This window comes from Quercus lobata, chromosome 4, assembly GCF_001633185.2.
Source record: "Quercus lobata isolate SW786 chromosome 4, ValleyOak3.0 Primary Assembly, whole genome shotgun sequence".
NCBI lineage: Eukaryota > Viridiplantae > Streptophyta > Magnoliopsida > Fagales > Fagaceae > Quercus > Quercus lobata.
Window position 1 is genome coordinate 74,744,341 of NC_044907.1, and position 20,233 is coordinate 74,764,573.

Here is a 20,233-nt window from a genome sequence, read left to right on the forward strand (position 1 = left end):
ATATGCAAAAGTATGTTTTCAAAAAATGCTTTCTTTAAAAAAGGTGCATGCTTTTCCCACAAATTTTTCAAAAAAATTCTCTTCTAAAAAAATGTGTGCTTTTCTAAGATAATAAAAGTTAACGTTATCTAGCCTTTTCTTAAAATGGTAGTAGTTTAAGGATTTGTGTTTAAGGTTCATTCTCTTGAGTCTTTGAACACCCTATAAGATTATATTGTCCCTAACATTTCTTGGTACTAATGAATTTTCTTTGTCATCTTTTTGCATAATTAAAATGAGAAAATGGTGAATGACAACAAGGTGCTACTCTTCCAACCCTCTCTATTTTTTTTTTTTTTTTATAAATGTTGAGACTTGTTTGTGTGTATATTTTTTTTTTTTTTTTTTTGAGAAAAGTTTGTGTGTATATAGTATTTAGTACTCACATGATAGTTATATAATAAATAAATACTCACATGCTATTGTAAAGTATACTTGTATGCTTTCTCACATGTTACTTATGTATATATCTCAGATGTCTTGATTGTATATATTTCGTTGGAGTTAATATTCACATGATAGGTATATGTAAATATTTACTCACATGTATATATGTGTGTGTGTGTGTGCAAAAACCTTTAAAAAAAAATTAAAATGTCCAGTATTCTATTTTTTCATAAAAGTTAATGTTTGAAATATATTAAAATGAGTGTGTGTGTGTGTGCACGCGCAAAAACCTTTAAAAAAAATTAAAATGTCAAGTATTCTATTTTTTCATAAAAGTTAATGTTTGAAATATATTAAAATGAGGCACTTTCTTTGGATAGGCGTTGTGGGGTGCCTAACACCTTCCTCACATGTAACCAAATTTCCGAGTCCGAGATCTTTGGTTCAAAAACTTTTGGTTTACCTTAATTAATGAATCTTTAAAAATTGGTTTAGTTAATTAGGTAACTTAAAATAAAATTAGACATCTAGGTGACACCTAATACAAAACCAATGGTTGGTGGCAACTCCTAAAATAAAAATAAGAAAAAGGGACACACACCCCACTCTAGATACACAGGCACACAAGAGTCACGTCGCCAAGGACCCAATATGCGACTAAACCCCTTAAGGAAAAAAAATTTAGCAAGGGGGGGGGGGGGGCACACAGAGTACAAAAATCATGCAACTCTCGACCTTGTCGTTGCTTAGGGTCACAACTTTCTCAGTTAGCACTCTGATCTTGACATTCTGCCATGTGTATCTCGCAGGCTAGCTAGGCAACTTGACGTCATGAGATCACTAAGGATGCAGCTTTCCAAAGAAGAAGATGAAGCTCGTTAGGGTACATTTTTTTTTTACACCTAATTTTATTTAAGTACCACCTATTATTGGGCTTTCACAAATATTTTTTGCCCTATTATTATGTTAATCACAAATATTTTATATCTTATTATCTAAATTGGGTCATGATATAAACTATCCCAAAAAACTCATATATTATCAAATTTTATTATTATTATTTAGTTAAGCCCAAAACTGGCCCTATGAGCCCAATACACACATCCTATTCTATTTAAAGTCCAAGAATATTTATGTTTGATAATATTTGAAAAGCCCATGATTCAAGTCCATGGCAAAACAATTTTATCAATGGAATTTAAATCCATAATCAAAGCCCATGGTTTAAACCCATGTCAATTTATTTATTAAAAACCTAATTCATATTGGCAACATCATCAATAGCCCAATTCTCATTGACAATATCAAAAACCCAATTTTCATTGACAACATCATCAAAAGCCCAATTCTCATTGGCAATATCAAAGCCCAATTCTCATTGGCCATATTTAAAGTCCAATTCTCATTGACCATATTTGAAGTCCAATTCTTATTGACAATATCAAAAACCCAATTTACGTTGGCACTATTAAAAGCCCAAGCTAACTATTTAGCATTATTTTATCAAAAGCCCAAGGTTATTAATACTTGACAAAATACTATATCATAATTATTTCACTTAAAAGTCCAATAATGAACAATACTTTAAGTTCTTAAATCTATTATTATAATATTACAAGCTCATGGAATTTATGGCAATTATCTATTCTCAACCCATGGCAATCATCTTATAAAAGCCCATGGAAAGTTATGATTATCTTAAACCCATGACATTTGTTTATTTATACCATATTATAAACCCATGGAATTTATATAAGAACCCATGGTCACTATTTATCTTATACATTCTTAATATCTATTTCCAAAACTCATGATAATTATTCACCTTATTATGATTATCTATAGAAAAACCCATAAGAATATCACATTATTCTACTATAGTGATTGTTACCATATTTTATTTGAAACCCATGGATATTGCCTCTATTTAAAACCCATGGTAAATATTGTTCACAAGAAATATTGGAGGTCATTATTTAAAAGCCCCAAAGAAAATATCATTTACAAAATAATCTATAGCAAAAATTATGAGAAACCATTCAAATTGTTATTTAAAACTCATGGAAATTAATACCCAAAACTTATCATAAATATTTATTAAAGCTCATGAATACATTTCATTTTTACAAACAACTAAAGCCCATGTGGAATAAAAATCAATGGCAATATGTGGTAGCTTTGTCCATTTTGTAGGGTTCACAAAGAGAAAGTAAAAGGATAGACCCAAGTGGAGAGAACCACATTTTAAAGGCCCACCAAAATACTCAATCCTCATGACCAAGCCCAACATAAAATCTCAGCCAAAACAGCTCATGTGTGCAAACCGACCCAGCTAAAGAACTCCTTTCAATTCTGCCTTTCGTTCTAAAGTATCTCAAGAAGCAACCAAACTCCCAAACCAAATTAAGAGTTGGCAACCTGTCCCATCAACCTCTACGCCACTGCAAACTTTGACGTGAATAGTACCAGAGGCTAGGCTAACACCTAAAAGTTAATAGGCAATAAATACCCTTCTTCCCCAAGTTTTGGTCACAACTCAAGGAAGCCATAATCAAGACTTCTAAGCTCGTGAAATTATCAACTAAATAGTTTATTTTATTACTAAAAATGTATATTATTGGTTCATGAACCAAGCCCATGAATCCCAAAAGGGGAAAATTAGGGAAAAGTGGTTTGGAGGGCATAATGGGGTGTCCAGCAAAAGCTTCCAGCAAAGGCATCAATGGTTGACACCTGGCTTGGAGTGTCAACCAACCCTCTTGAGCTCTGACCCTAGTGGCAGCAAGCAAAATCTCTAGTCCTCATACTTGCTTTAATCCTATTGGACAAAATTAATCTCCAAATCTCAGCATTTAATGCCTAGATTAGGAGCATCTTAGCCTTCAACTGCATTACCCAAATAAGCAAAACACCCAAAAAGCAAGTCTCAATATTTTGAGCCAAATCTCAGAAAACAACAATCTTATCATAAAATTCCTCATCAATCATGCTATTTCAACCCATAAGTCAGTCCCTTAGTTCAAACACTAGCCTTTAGTCCATAAATGCTCATATACACTTACCCATAAACATCACATTCCATCTTCTTAGAAAATTCTAGCACCTTAAAATAATCATAAACAACCCATCTTTACACCATACCCAAAAATGGCTTAACACCACTTCATCTCTTTTCCATATATTCACTCATACTTTCCATAAAGTCACTCCCACCACTTACTATACACATATATTCGTCATTATGGGCATGGTATGGCACGTAGAGATCTTGTTTAGACATTTGCTCTACTAGATGGACACTCTTTCTCACCCTTCATTCCATCCTAACTTTTCCTTTTTTACTTGTAATTATGAAGCCTTTAATCCTTGTTTATTGCTATTGTAATGAAGGCCATAATGTCTTGGATACTATGGAGGTTTTCCCTCTTGTTGACTTAATAATAATAAGCAAAATGTATGATTTTTATTATGTAAACACATTGATTAGCTTATTAAACGTTACCGTTGGAGGTCTGTTATATTCACTGCTGGACCATTTTTCCTCTTATGTACTTGTTATAATAGACCCATTTTTATATTAACTGACTATGGAGGAAATGCATAATTTTTACTATGCAAATTCATTTATCAATTTTCCAGGCATCTACCGCTGGACGTGTCTCTTATTTACTGCTGACTATTATTTAAGCACTTGTTGTGGTGGGCCATCCTTTATGCTAGCTTATCTTTGCAGGAGGTATTTTGGAGTCTTATTATAATCTTTGTTGGATGCAACTTGGACCTTGAGCAAAATGAGCTTTTGACACTTTACCGATAGCCTTTGGGCCATATTCCAAGCCCAAAGTCGAGTCTCGATCTTGACTTCCCAAATATCATGTGGGCAACGAAAAAAAGGCCCCCAACAAAGCTCAAGTACATCTATCCCAAATTACAATTAAGTCTCGAAAAGATATATTAAAATATAATAAATAAAATACATACAAATTTGTAGTTGAATAAAACCAACAAACATGGACTTCGATTAATTTATTGAGGTCAAACTATGATGAAATCATATTTAATTTAATACCAATTTTCAAATAAACATCATTCCAAATTGTTCCAACACTAAAGCAAGATCATGACACAAATTCAGAAAAACAGTATAGTGCATACGAATCCAATACAAAACATAACATTCAATATTTATAATGTATAGTGTATGCAATAATCAAATAACATAATAGAACATTCACAGAAATTTTGCAACAACAATGACAATAGTTTAGAGGTTCAATCTCATGTGGGTGCATGAGTTGTGCACTTACCTTCCAAGGAAAAAAAAAAAGAAAAGAAAAAAAGAGTCACCTTGCTTTACAACAACTAAACAACTAAAGATGCCGGTATGGCTACTAAATAAAAGAGTAGAGAATCTAATTTTGCTATTGCAAGTCAAAATCAATTTTCTCCATTTTTACTAACATAAATTTTTCCAACACCTGATAGTCATGCATCTTCAAAAGCAAAATGAAGGCAAGCATGAAGGAACTTTTTTGGTATGTAATGATAATTGAAATAAAAAGGCACTAATAAAAGGTAAGCAACCCCAGTACATTGTAAATACAAGAGTAACACAAGGATAAAAAGAGCTAGATATTAAAATTCAGTAATACCAAATCAAAAGTTTAGCCAAAAAAAAAAAGTAATATCAATCAAAAACAAAAAATTAAAAATCAGAAGTATTAGAAAATCTACTTATCAAAAAAAGAAGTAACAGACTCAACATCCATCCATGCATACAAATATCTTAGAAAAAGAAACTTTAATGTCAAAGTAGACGATTCATGATATACTATCTGTCATATGTTTGGGCCTTTAGGCTAGCTTCTTGAAAATCTTGTGTTGCTTCCAATATTACGATATCAGTAAGAGAGAGAGCAGCTTAGTTCAGCCATCAGCATAAAATTACTTCAAGTCAAACAACCGATATTCATGATAGCAATATGTAATGGTCCTAGCGGATGATCAAAGGGACTAGAGGGGGCCTAGGCCCCACCAAATATTTTGAAAAATATCATTTTTAATATATGATGTAATTATATTTACAAGTAGCTAATTGGGAAAATACAACTTGGCCCCCTTTATTTATTATTAAATTTCTAAATACTTTTTAGTGTAAGCATAGTCAACAAATAATTAAGTAATAATCTTCTCATAATATATGTCAAGAGTGATGATATATATATATATATGTGTGTGTGTGTGTGTGTGTGTATTAGGTTGTGAATAGCATTAGGGTTTTTTTTTTTGGTGTGTAAAATGTAATAATATCTTTCCAAATGTAATTTTTTTTTTATTCCATGTAATTTTCAATTTTTTTAACTACGTATCTATAATTTATAATTGATTTAATTACAATACTTGGCTGCCAGCAAATTGTTAAAAAAAACTATGTTTTATTTAATATTTAGATAACTTATAAATTATAAGGAAAACAAAATACAATGACATAGTATTCTTTTTCATCTAAATAAATAAATAAATAGAAACATAAAATATAAAATGAATTCTTCAAAGCATTTTAAATATAATGATAATGATGCGAATTTTTTTTCTTCTTCTTGAGTTTTTGGTTGTTTAGATATATGGTTTATGTTAATTGTGGCCCCCCAAATAAAACTTCTTGACTCCGCCACTGGGTCCTAATTTAAGTTATATTCTTTCTAGTAAGTTCTAATAAACTCTTCTCCAACTATAGTCAAATGAAAGACTGAAGTATGTCAATCTTTCTACTGCATTAATATTATATGGGTTAAAAACTGAGGACCCTGGCTAATGGGTTGGGCTTTCGTCGGAGACAATTAATTTGTTAGAGGTGAATTTTTTGGTCCAACAGTTGAGTCTAAACAATATTTCAATGTAGAGAATTATAGGAAACAGCAAAAGTTATATAAGATATGAATTTCTTGTTTATTTCTCTTTCCTCAGAATGTCTGGGGAATGTTTGTTCTAAGGTGAGAATACAAGGCGAATCTATATTCAATATTACAATAGGTTTATCTTTTTCTCTCCTGTTTTTCTGGACTAGATCCTTGTACATGGGGGATCTTTTTCTATTTATAGCTTTAATGCTTCAATCTTGACCGTTCACTTGTATAATGGATCATTCTTTAGGCAAGATATTTGTCCCATCTTTCTTCTTTCCTCCTTTTAAAGTTGGGCTAAGTAGGTAACAGGTTGTTGAAACATTGTTCAAGTGTTATTTAGCCATTAATGCAGCATGCTTGGTTGGTGCAGAACATTTAGTGTGGAGGGGACGGTGGCTTCGTTAGAAAGCTTCTTCCTAATTTCATTCAAATTAATTACCATTACTTTCCTCAGTCAACATACTTGGCATGGTCCAGTAGCTCTCCATCCTCCCCAATCCATTCTTTCCTCAGTTCCTTCCTTGAACCAATTCCTTCTTCGGTGCTTTCCTTGGACCAATTCCTTCTTCAGTCTATCTCTTTCTTCAAATTATTTGAGCCCAAGTACTTCATATGAATATCTAGTTGGGCCTTCCCAAATTCCAACCTAGGCCCAACTTCCTTTAACTCTCCTTGGCCCACACAAATATTATTGTGTTTGATGACCTTTTTTAGGAGTACTAGTGTTGATGGCACGGGCAAGGCACATACTTGCTTTATTAGATGACTTCATTTTAATAAGCATACTATAATCTTAATTTGTCAAATCAATATATATATATCTAGAAGTTTATGTGTAACATTTATTTTTGTTATACTCATGTTGCACAACCTCATCCGCGACGTCATTAGCCATATAATTATTCTTTTTCTTATTTATTTTTTATTCCTAAATTTTGTTGACAATATTAAATATACAAATAGATTTAACTTTACACATTCATCTGAGAGGTTTTAACTTTATATATAACTTTGTCTTTACATATTCATCTACTTTAATTTAGATGTTTATAACTAAAAAATAAAATCAATGAGTAATAAAAAACCAAAAACAATGTCTATACATATCTATCTATAGTATATATAATATGGAAGCTTAACAATAAATTTTACTAATCTCTTTTTAAACTACGTCATTAGCATCATTTCTTCTTTATTATTTTTGTAATTTTTACTTTAATCAATCTTTCATTTTCTTCAAACATTGTCTTCTTCATTCAATCTTTCATCTCCTCCAATCATTGTCTTTTTAAAATTTTCATTTGATTCCTTTATAAATTTTTAAATTTTATCCATCTTCTTAAATTCTACCGTTTCTAAATTTTCTCAATTATTGTCTTTTAAACTTTTTAACCTTTCATCTACTTCAAACCTTACTCTTCCATTTTAATTTTCTTATAAATTTCTTTTTACTTCATTTCCACATTTCTCCCCCATTCCTGTTGTTCATGACAAAAAAGGTCATAACTCTTTCTCTCTCTTCAATTTTGTTTCTTTTCTGATAGATTTTTTTTATTGTTTCAACAATTTTTTTTTTCAGCAATGGCTTTTTTTGTTATTATTGATTTAATTATCACATCACATTTGTTTCTCTTTTTGGCACATTTGTATTGACTTTTACACATATTTATGTATTTTGGTATTCAATTCCCGATCACAAGGTTCTTTTTCTTTATCCCATTTGTTGATACCGTATTTTGTCTACATCAATTTGAGTGCTAGACCCCGAAAATTCCAAAAAAATTTACTTTTTGACCAGGGAACATCGGGAACATCTAGAACATTGTGGTTCGACTCGTTTGGGCATCAAAACACTCAAAGTGTCATTTCAAATCAAAATGACCAAAACACCCTTGGTCAATTAAGAGTTGACCGAATGTCAAAATTGTTCAAAACAAGGATGGGCTTAATGCTCCTAGACAAAACAAGGATGGGCCTAAGCCCAAAACACAACAAAAGGAAAGACTCAAAATATCAAACAAAAATGGGCTACTAAAACAGGCCAACATTTGAAAAAAAAATTATTACTAAAAAAAAACTCAAAAGATATTTTTTGAAAGTTTTTATTTTGAAAGAAACTCTTTCTTGAAAACTCAATTTTATTTTTTTTTTAAAAATTATTTACAGAAAATTCACTTAATTTTTTTTTTTTTTTAGGAATTCATAAAGAAAAACTTCACTAAAAACTCACACTTTTTAGGTTTTTATTTGTACGTATAATTATTTGTAATTATAAAAAATATTAACGATTTTTCATGCGAGTCAAATGACAAATTTTTTTAACTCATTTTCAGGATCATAATTGAACAACAAAACATATTTTTCACTATATATATAATATTTTTTTTAAAAAAAATCTTAAGATGGATAGGATTAATTTCAGCCCAACAATTTTACACAACATAGCCTTTTGGGTGACATAGATTTGCACCTTAGACTATGTTTAAGGGCCCATTTGAATGGAAGGGAGAAAGAAGGAAAGTAAAGAGGAGTAAAAAATTTGACTAAAAATAAGTTAATTTTATAACAAATCTACTTTACACTACCTCACTCCAACTTCTCTCCACTCAATCCAAACATACCATAAGGCCCAAGTGGGAGCAAAAAAATCCCAAAGAGACACAGTAGAAGCATAGAATTAGAACACAATGTCAGAGAGTAAAAATAAATAAATTTTAAAAGCCAAAAAAAATTGTAGGTTGAGGAGGGGTTGGGTTTAGGAAAAATGAAAAAACACAAACCCCTCCCTGTCCAAAAAAAGACAAATGTAGAGGGTGACAAGAGAGAACATTTATAAGTTGAAATCAGAGCAAACGATAGCGAGGTTTTTACATTTTTTAGTTTAGTAAAGAATATGGATTTGGTTTTCCCTCAAAATCTAAAACCCAACACTCTCTCTTGGCCATCATCATCAACTCTATTCCTCCCTTGGAACTCAAAACCATGGCGTCCACGCACCCTCACCCCTGCCTCCAAGCTTAAACATGTCAAAATTCGTAGTGAGTTTGATGGCAAAGTAAATGGGGCTCTCTCTAATGACTTTGACCCCCGCTTTCTCGACAGGGTATACTTCACCCCCTCTTTCCTTTTCTTCTTCTTTAGCTGTTCTTGCATTTGCGTTTCATTCCCTTTATGCAATTCTATGTTTATATTTATCTGGGGTTCTCTTATAACTGAAGATGTTGATTTTACATGAACCCATTTCTTGTTTTTGAATTTGGATGAAAACCCATTTGTTGTTTTTGCTAACCTTAGTATTTTAGTAGAAAAGACACTACCTTTAACAATCTTTCTGTGTATTCTCAGTAACTTTTTGTCTGAATCAATATTTTGCTGAGTTTATTTTAAATTGTGTTATTCCAAATGGCGGTTATATAGTATTGGATAGGAAACTTTTATAGTATTTGTTAGAATTATGGTTAAATTCACTATTTCCTAATAGCTTAACCTTTTGGGATAATCAGTCATTTAACATGGCATCAGAGCACTGGATGCTGAATTTGATCCCTATCTCAACTCTACCTCCCATTTAAAATGTTAAAAATCCCATGTGACAGGCCTCACTTATTAAGGCGAAGCTGAGGCCCACACGTGAGAGGGAGTGTTAGAATTGTGGTTAAGGGATTAAATTCACCATTTCTAAATAGCTTAAGCTTTTGGGACAATTGTTATTCATTTTAAGAAGAGGTGTATTCTTGGACTGCATAGTTACGGCATCCAATTTATTTGTTATCATGTGCATTCCAGATATACAACGCTTGGTTTTAAACGGTGGACGGGCATTCAAACTATAGACACCTCCATTGGAAACCCTAGGAAATGTTGTTTGATCCAAAGTTCATTGGTGCTGTTGCCCCCATTCCTCAAAGCTTTATTATAAGTATTAACATGAAAGGCCCGACTCTTCAAAAGACCCCAAACCAGCTTATCTTTCCTTCCATTATTTACCTTGGCAGAATACAAATCATCCAAAAATACCCCGAAATAAAGGGTTCCATTAAATGCTGCCCTCAAACAATCTGTATAATCTACTGCAGTAGTGTCTTTATTCTTGGCTCTTCAAAAAGAAAAAAACTCCAGGAATCTATTTTTCTAGGTATCATCCCCACACCAAAGATCATGCCATCACCAACCTCATAACGATATATATCTAGTAAAATTAGTCCAACCATTTCTGATATTCTTCTATAGGCCTACTCCATATGCACTCCTGCCAACATCCAAGCGCCATCCTCCCCAAGAGCCCATAATTTTTATGCAAACACCAGATGCAAGCCTGTGTCACATGGCCAGATGATGGAGGGCTGCTACCAGTTGGGCTCAATTGATATTTATTAGACATTATTATAATTTTAAGATTTAATTTTTATTTGCAATATGTAATTGATTAAGAATTATTTCCTTTTCTATTTGGCTTGGGACTTTATTTATTTTATTTGCTCAGTTAGAAGGTTAGTAATATAGCTTGTGAATCCTATTTAAAGCCCCCAAGGTTTAGTATTGTTATGCTTGATTTGATGAATCAAATCTCATTGGAATTTCCAATGGCTTGGTTTTGACTTCAGGCAACAGTAGGTGCTGAATCTTAGGTTTTCTATCCCTTTTCCCCTGCTTGATGCTAACTCCTAAGTTTTTGTTCATTTATTTCTTTCCCACAAATTTCTTTCAAGGCTTGTACTGCATCACTTTTGCTCTATTACATCTTTCCAACAGAAATCCCTCTCCACTGCATGCTACCATAACCTCTTACCAAGTAAAGCTTGGTTAACAACCAACAACTTCCTAATCCCTAAACCTCCATTTTTGATAGGAGTACAAACAATATTTCAATTGGCTAAATGGCATTTTAATTCGTCCCCTATACCATCTTATAAAAAAATCTCTCTGAATTTTATCCATTTGAGTTGCAATTCCATCTAGTAAAGGGAACAAAAACATAAAATAAGTGGGATCACTAGAAAGTGCACTCTTAATTAGCGTAATCTGCCCTCCTCTTGATAAATAAATCTTCTTCCAACTTGCTAAGTTTCTTTTCCATTGTTTCTAAGATGCCATACCAAATGGATCTTGATTTAGATCGAGCAACACCCAAGGGCAACCCCAAATATTTCAGTGGAAGGTGAGATGCCTTATATCCAAGAATGGTGCTAGCTCTTCTAGATTCACCACCTCTATCACAAGTGATATCTCTAATTTACCCAAATTAATCTTCAGGTCAGAAACGACGTCAAAGCATAGAAGGATACATCTTACGTACAGGAGTTGAGTAGAGTCAGAATTTAAAATAAATAAAAAAAGTAAATCAGAAATATTCGATGGGTCAATACTCTTCTGGCTTACAGATATAGCTGATAATAAACTCCTTCTATTGCCTTAGCTACTAACCTGGTAAGAGTGTCCATTCCAAAAACAAAGAGGAGTGAGGGCAAAGGATCCCCTCTCCTAGTGCTTTCGAAAAACTGCTAGGAATGCATGATTCACCACGATGGAAAATCTTTAGATTAGCAAAGACCAATCTACTTCCTCCATTTTTCCCCAAAACCACATCTCTTCAGCATGTACAATAAGAAATCCTAATTTACATGGACATAGGATTGTTCTAAATCTAGCTTACATAACATCCCTGGAATCCCGTCAATTCTAACATCTAAGTACTCATTTTCCATGAAGACATAATCTAAAATCTGTATCCCTTGAATGAATGCATTCTGAGTCTTAGACAGCAAGTCACTCATCACACAAGGCAGTTTTCTATAATGGCACAGTATTTTCTTGAATTGAAGAGTAAATTGCCTTTGGTTACTAAATTTATGCCTTTTCCACATTCATAATTTTGCAATATGAATCAATCTGCAACACAAGAAACAAACTGACTTTTGTATATATCATATTGATCTTCTTCATGTCTCATCCTACAATATCACAGAGGCAGTTCTCTATAATGGCATAGTCCTTGCATGATTTACCTTCTTGCTTCTAGTTTTGGACTGTCTGTAAGTGCCTAAATCATGATTCTTCCATCCTTGAAGACATTTATTAGCATTAGTGTAAAACTCCATATAATTAGGTGGATACAATGATTTATTCTTTTATGTTACTGCTTTGGATGTTTAACAAGTTGGATGTATTATATATTTTGGTTTTTACAAAAATTGGAGTTTGTGAACCATTCACACTAATCTGACTGCTGCAGACAATGTGAGGACTGAGTCATGACATAAACCGTATGTTAGATGGGATATTGTCCTTGGTATGATTGTCATGAAATGGATGGAAGATGGATATGAGGGCACTATCAGGACCCTCTTGCATAATCCTCTAGATAGTTACTCTGTTACCTGGACCCTTAATTTCGCATTGCCGTATCTGTCTTGACATGACATGACATAAAGAGTTTGGCTAGCAGACACTTGAAAATGGTGGGAAATCTTTTGAGGACTAATGAATACAACACTTGCACAAGTACATGTGTGCAACCTGCATAGTCAAGTATGTGTAATATAGTTCCACCAGTATGAAATTATAATTAGTATGGCCTATGTTTTATTATCTTATGTTTTGATTTTAAGGATTTTGAATCTTTTCATCTATGTACTTATTTCAGTTTATGTTTTATGATTGAACATGTTCTGATTTGAGTTCCTGACTATGTTATTTGCTTTTAATACAAATACTTGTAGTTTTAAAGTTTGAACATGAGCCTTGCAGTATTTGTAGGATGCTAAATGGCATCGTGAATTACTGAGTTACTTAGAGATTAGATCTAATTTTTTTACTTTTTTTTCTCCTCCAGCAAAAAGCACTGGAAGCAGCAATGAATGATATAAATAGCTCATTTGGAAAAGGAAGTGTTACAAGATTAGGCAGTGCTGGTGGTGCTTTGGTGTATGTATTTTTATCTTTGTAATAAAAAAAAATGTACTTTATCACCACCATTTAAACCCCCCCCCCCCCCAAATTTTCATTTTGAACAATGTTTTAGCTTCTGGAAGCAGCATTATTGAGCATGATTTTGTAACATTTTGTGCATTGCAGTGAAACCTTTCCCAGTGGCTGTTTGACATTAGACTTTGCCTTAGGTGGTGGCCTTCCCAGAGGGAGAATTGTAGAGGTATTAACTCTTTGTATGTCTTCGCGCCGGGGGGGGTGTTTCTATTTGTGTGTCTCCTGGTTTCTCCTTTAATTTTCGTCTTTTTTTTTTTTTTAACATTTTTATTATTTTTAAAAAAATGCTTTGGGTTTAGGGTATTTTGCCCCTTTCAAGCTTTGACAAAAACTGCCTTTTCCACCCTGCCTTCTCTGAAACCTCTCAATGTGAAACCCATACCACTTTTTCCTTATTCATGAGGAATCACAGTGACTGGTAATGGAAATTTAAAACTTGTTAATACCTACCATTGGCAATGTGTTGGGCAGTTGGGATATTACTGAAAAAATTATGAGTTGGAAAAGTTTGAGAGTGGAGCATGTGGGTGAAAAGTATAAGCACATGTTTATTCAAATTTTGGCCACAAGTATATGGAATACACATCTTAAAACATTGACTTGTGCGCAATAATAATGGGTGTGCCTTATCGTGTAGGCACATTTAGTTATATATAAATTTTGTCACTATACATAAGACTAGTCAATACATGTTCACTTTCAAAATTCTGTTATATGCCTTTATGTTTAGGACTATGCCTTTATGCCATCGTGCAAATAGACTGCTCAACTTGAATCAATGAAGTCCTGAACAATTTGAGCATCTGCAGAGTATGCGATACTTATAGTATTATATGCATCTAAAATCTGGTCACCGTATGCAATAAAAAGAAAATTGAGCATGCTACTTAATTCTGCTGCACTCCTATCATAATTTGTAGTGGGTCTTTGATGTGCTTTCTTGTTCTAAAGAACTGCTCTAGCATTTTGCTGATCAGATAGGATAACTTATGCTCCAGAAAGGTCTGATATAATCTGCCATATTTCTTTCCAGATATTTGGGCCAGAAAGTAGTGGAAAAACCACCTTGGCACTCCATGCAATCGCAGAAGTGCAGGTATTACTTCTTTCCGGACTTCACTTCTTAATCTTTACTTCTGTCAATAACTAGAGCTTCACTTAGAATGTTGTTTGTAATGAGACCAACATGTAGCTTTTCAATGAAAATATGCAGAGGCTGGGAGGGAATGCAATGCTTGTTGATGCAGAGCATGCTTTTGATCCAGCATATTCTAAAGCATTGGGAGTGGATGTAGAAAATTTGATTGTTTGCCAACCCGATCATGGGGAGATGGCACTTGAGAGTAATATATTTTTTCTTGGTCTATGTTGTTGTGTAAGAATTCATATGATGCGCTGACCATATTCAATATGGACTGGTGCTTATGAAATTCTTATCTTTACGCTTGATATATATTGATTTTTTGAGTTTGTCATGTCATCTCAGTCGCAGATCGAATGTGCAGATCTGGTGCCATAGATCTTATCTGTGTTGATTCTGTCTCAGCTCTCACTCCACGGGCCGAGATTGAAGTAAGTTATCATCTGTCTCTCTCTCTCTCTCATTTATAGGTTAGTCTTGGCCCCAAGCTCTTTTAGATTTTGAATTGACAAGGTTGCCCATTTCTGACTTGTATGCTTCACTATATCATAGGGTGAGATTGGGATGCAGCAAATGGGTTTGCAAGCACGCCTTATGAGCCAGGCTTTGCGTAAAATGTCAGGAAATGCCTCGAAAGCTGGTTGTACTCTCATTTTTTTGAATCAAATAAGATATAAGGTACTTTTGATTAATTAGGGTTTATATATATATATATATATATATTTTTTTTTTTTAATTTCTAAAGACTGCACGAGGGATGATTGTAGTTAATTTCCCTGGTGGAGCCTATCGCCAACAGACAGAATTGAGTCTTGCTCTTCCTTACATATTATTTTTCATTGTACCTTCCATTTCTGTTACAATATTCTTGGATTGAAACTGAAATTCTCTATCTTTCTGTAACTAATGTTTGCATTCTTGTGGGTTTTGTAAGATTGGTGTGTATTATGGAAATCCAGAAGTGACGAGTGGAGGAATTGCATTAAAGTTCTTTGCCTCTGTTCGGCTTGAGATACGATCTACTGGGAAGATAAAGTCTGTAAGCACAGCAGCTGCTTGGATGATTCCTACATAGATAGAGATTACTTTGTTAATTTTTGTTTTATCTCTGTGAAAACCTCATCATGCATCTGTCTTTTTCTACTTTAGGTTAAAGGAGATGAAGAAATTGGGCTTCGGGTACGTGTAAGAGTGCAAAAGAGCAAGGTAAATTACATTGGCATCAAGATTGTGCAAGGATTGTTTAATGCTCTGAAACGAAGTTTTCATTTTTATTATGCCTTTATAAACTTATATAATGTTTCTAAGATGTTCACTTGACATATATGAACGGATTGTTGCTGTTAATATAAAGAAAATGAATTGTTTTACCACTTTTAATATTGTTCTTTATGTTGACACTTGACACCAGTCTGACTGAAAGGACCTATGAATGGAAGAACTGGATGTGACATTCAATTACAGTATCCCAATATTTATATAATTTTCAATTGATTGCATTAGAATCTCTTGCTGAAGCTAGGGTTTGCCAAGTGAAGCCACTGCTGCCTTGAAGTTGTAAACATCCTTTTAAAGATATTATCTAAACCGCTTTCACTTTTTAATTTGATGAGTAATTTTTGTTATGATGCTTGACTATGTATTTAAGGTGTATCAACTGTTTTGTTTCAATTGTTACTTCACAATTGTTGCCAAAATTTGTACCTATCATTCGATTATTAGATCTACCACCATTTTGTGCGTATGATTGATGCTTTCCCATGTGTAGAGAGATCCTCATTTCAACTAATTTTTCTAGGTGTCAAGGCCATACAAGCAGGCTGAGTTTGAAATTATCTTTGGAGAGGGAGTGAGCAATTTGGTTAGTAATGCAACATGAAAGCTTTGTTCCCCCCAAATGGTGCAAGTCACACTCCTCTTGACATCCCTTAGTTTTGCAGGGTTGCATTTTGGACTGTGCTGAGATGATGGATGTTGTGGTAAAGAAGGGCTCTTGGTATAGCTATGAGGACCACAGGTTTGTCTTTGGACTTACATTTGTAGTTCCTGGTGTTATTACTTCATACTCCTCTTCTATATGGTCCTTTCTGTTCCTGAAGAGTAAACAAACTTACGTTACTATGCAATATGCATCTGATTACTATTTTTTTTTTTCTTCCTAAACAAATAATCTGCGTAATCTTGTTAATATTGAATATCAAGGGGCTTTATTTATGATTAAATAACACAATGATTTGCTTGTCTCTCAAGGCTTTCATTTCTCTGTTTCGAAAAGTTTCAAAGTTTTTTTTTAAAATTTTTTTTTTTAACTTCTTACAGTCAAAAACTCAAGAATAATAGCAAGATTTTCTCTTTACAAAGTGATGACAGGGCTAGTTTAGAACAGGGCAATCACAACCTAAATTTTCCTGAATTAAACCATAGCTCTTTAAATCCATTGTGAATCTGCAAATCATTTTAGCCTTAATCCTTGATTAGGGTGAAGTACTATTTCAATGAAATTAAAAAAATAAATAAATAAATAAACCCATGAACTTATCCTCCATCCCTTGTGAAAATGAGGGGGCAAGGACACTGTATCTGATATTTTCCCTGTTCATAGACCTCTATATGTTGATTAAACATCTCCTCCTTGTATTGCTATTATCAGTTTCTGTACCCTTCATTTTATTGACCATTATTATCATTGGTTGCTGTAAGATTAGGGAGATTGAAGAGGGTGAATCATAGGATAAGAGCAAGGTGGATGAAGTGGAGAAACACATTAGGAGTATTTTGTGATCATACAATACCTATTAAGTTAAATGAATTTTTTTACAAGACTGATATAAGATCAACTATACTCTTTGGTACTTAATACTGGGCCATTAAGAAGCTTTATGTTCATAAAATGAGTTTAGTTGAAATGAGAATGCTAAGATAGATAAATGGAAATATGAGGACAAAAAGGATTCATAATGAGGAAAATCACTTAAAGATAGGGGTATCTCCTATTGATGATAAGATGAAAGAGAGTCACTTGAGATGGTTTGGACATGTGCAGAGAAAAACGATTGAAGGACTAGTGAGGAAAAGTGAATTAATTCAAGTCGAGGGAATGAGAAAAGGTAGAGTATGGCCTACAACAACATTAGTAATAGCAATAATAAAATACGTGTCAATTAAGGAGATGACAAAGAACATGTCTTTAGATTGTGGCTGAAAATGATATATGTGGCTCACCCTGATTAGTGTATATGTGGCTTAATTTGTGAGGATCCATAGCCGACCCCAAAGTGTTGGTACTAAGGCTTGTTGTTATACTATTTTTCTTTTGTTAAGTATCATGCATTTCTAGTTAAAACATAAAAGCTTATTGGAGGCACAACCCCACAGCTTATGGGAGGCTATACCAGATTTAATGTTTGTTCTGTGAACAGGAAGACCAACAACTGTTTTCTGTTCTTACTTTGGTGTTATGAGTTAGAAATGTCTCCAGAATTGCTGGCTGTCTGTTTGTGAAGATTTTGATTTACTAGGCTAAGTGGTTTGTTATCAGCTAAAGAAGTAAGCACCATTTGAGTGGTAATATATGCCAGACTGATGGGTCATTAGATCCATGTTAGTTGTTAGTTTAGTATTAACAAATTACCATTTCAATCATTTGCTTGTTAAACATAGTAGGATGTGTTGAAATAACCCTTTTTATGGCCAAGTATGTACTCTAGCTTTGAGATAGCTCTCTAAGAACTACAGTCTCCTATCACAGTTTTTGTGCACCATCCCTTGAGTTCTTAGAGGTAAGAAACAGGACTTTTGCGAATCTGCATGTGATTGGACTTCAACCTTTAATTTTCCCACTATACTTTCCCTCCAGTTCTAGATGAACAATTACAAGTTTATAAGAACTTCTCAAATTCTTTTGATTACATATAATATTATTTTCCTTTCATACAAGTGAATTTTGTGCTTTGTCTAAGAAAATATAATTAACGTGGTTTATTGTTGTCTTATGTTGTTTGCGTTTGGAAAAAGGTTGGGGCAGGGAAGAGACCGAGCATTACAGTACTTGAAAGACAACCCCAATCTTCAAGATGAAATAGAAAAGGTTTGGATGCTTATGCCCTTTACACTTGGCTGAATCTTATTAAGTCTGCTGCATTATTCTTTCCCTGTACATTAATCAATTTCTGTTTTAATGTCCAGTTGCTTTGGTTATAGACCTGTTTCATTTGTCTGGGGTTTACCATTCTGCCTAAACAGGATTTGATTTACCCAATTCACTGAATGAAGCCCTTCTTCCCAACTAATTTACTTCAACAATAGGGTTTACTCAACTCTTTCCCTCCAGCATCTGACATTTTCAAATCAATAAACAGCTCCGCAATTCTTGTGATCTTTCATTTTGATGCATAATTATTGCGCATGATGTGAAATCCTTGTTACCAATCAGTTCAATGTATGCAGTGCTGGGAAATAATGATTATTGAAGAAATCGTTCACATTAATTATTACATGACTCTGAAGGCTGATTATGCTTAACTATATAACTAGTGTCTTAGATAAAAAAAAAAAAAATGGCCACAGTTCTCTTTTTTGTTTTACTTTAGTTGGATATGTATATATACTTTTGCAGTTATAACAAAGTACCCATGTCAAGTTGGATAAATTGAATTAAAAGAAAGCAATAGTAGCAATGTAGCATTCTCCAAAACTTCAACTAACTAAAATATTTAAACATGAAATGCGTTTCTCTACTAGTATATTATAATTCTACAATATTAATTGTTATCCACCTATTATCAAATTAATAATTAGAAATAACAATATTAGTAGTAACAATGATGATATTTAGCATCAATTTGTGTGCATGCATCCTTGTCCCTGAGAGGAAAAGATAGACCCCTTTTCTTGAAATTATGACAACTTGCTCTCTTCAAATTTCCTTTTTATCAAACTTTCATAAGCAACTTGCAAAGACTATGGGAATGAAATTGAAAATGCATTTGCAGATTGTTCGGTCCAAGATGGCAGATACAGGACAAGTAAGCTCTCCACTTGTGAAGAACTTGCCATTGCCACATCAAGAGGAAGACATTTATGAGGATATACAATGAGAATGGGCAACTACTACTAATGACTGATGCTCTCTATACTGAATGACGGAAGAGGTAGCGACGGAGGTTAAAGGCTGAAACGAATGTCTTTTCCCTATGTGCATCAACTGTAAGCCAGTTAGGTTTGATCAGTTGATATTTTTCCCCATCTATCCACTTCCAAAATGAAAAAGAACACTGATTTTGGAGGAAATTGAAATTGGAATCTCTAATTGTTGTATTATTGACAAAAGAAAAAGAAAAGAAAAGAAGAGGGTCTTTTTTTTGGAGGGGGGGTGGGGGGTTGTGGTAAGGGGAGGGTTTGTATGCTGAATATTCTAACAGGTAAGAAGCAATTAAATTATTCCATTTTCATTTATTGATGTATTCAAAGTCACTTCAAAAAGTAGGTTCAAACTTTGGTAAGATGCGTGCTCCAGAATTGTGTTCTACATAAAAGTTTCTATCAATGAACTACTACCAGTGATTGAAACAAAAGAGGGGATTTATATGATGGTAACTTTATAGGCTGCTCATTAAAATGAACATCACCAGTATGTAGATCACTCATAAAAACGAACTTCACTAGATAAACACAGGCGACCAATTTTACTCAAAATTATTGTGTGTTCACTATTAGGGTATTTCTTATAATACACATGCACAGCACTTTTTAGTCATCTAATCAAGTTGATATAGAG

General features: G+C 33.4%; 1 protein-coding gene across 2 annotated transcripts; it reads left to right on the forward strand.

Annotated features, from left to right (window-relative positions):
- Positions 1 to 9,111: 9,111 nt before the first annotated feature.
- LOC115987119 (DNA repair protein recA homolog 1, chloroplastic) lies at positions 9,112 to 19,773 on the forward strand. Of its 2 annotated transcripts, XM_031110590.1 has the most exons (14): positions 9,363 to 9,435; positions 12,565 to 12,860; positions 13,165 to 13,256; positions 13,407 to 13,482; positions 14,350 to 14,412; positions 14,530 to 14,659; positions 14,803 to 14,888; positions 15,010 to 15,135; positions 15,392 to 15,496; positions 15,607 to 15,663; positions 16,256 to 16,318; positions 16,398 to 16,474; positions 18,472 to 18,544; positions 19,449 to 19,773. In XM_031110590.1, the coding sequence occupies exons 2-14, from the start codon at positions 12,813 to 12,815 to the stop codon at positions 19,551 to 19,553; spliced, it is 1,101 nt and encodes a 366-aa protein (XP_030966450.1). In that variant the 5' UTR covers positions 9,363 to 9,435; positions 12,565 to 12,812; the 3' UTR covers positions 19,554 to 19,773. The 2 variants fall into 2 exon arrangements, with proteins under 2 accessions (XP_030966449.1, XP_030966450.1); XM_031110589.1 differs by lacking the exon at positions 12,565 to 12,860 and having other exon boundaries at positions 9,112 to 9,435.
- The last annotated feature ends 460 nt before the right edge of the window (positions 19,774 to 20,233 follow it).

What these genes read in the sequence shown, in the direction of transcription:
- LOC115987119 (XM_031110589.1), top strand. Translation starts at nt 9,226, where the DNA reads ATGGATTTGGTTTTCCCTCAAAATCTAAAACCCAACACTCTCTCTTGG. An exon ending in GAGAGGGAGTGAGCAATTTG is followed by an intron (nt 16,319 to 16,397) that starts GTTAGTAATGCA and finishes TTAGTTTTGCAG; the next exon opens with GGTTGCATTTTGGACTGTGC. An exon ending in TATAGCTATGAGGACCACAG is followed by an intron (nt 16,475 to 18,471) that starts GTTTGTCTTTGG and finishes GTTTGGAAAAAG; the next exon opens with GTTGGGGCAGGGAAGAGACC.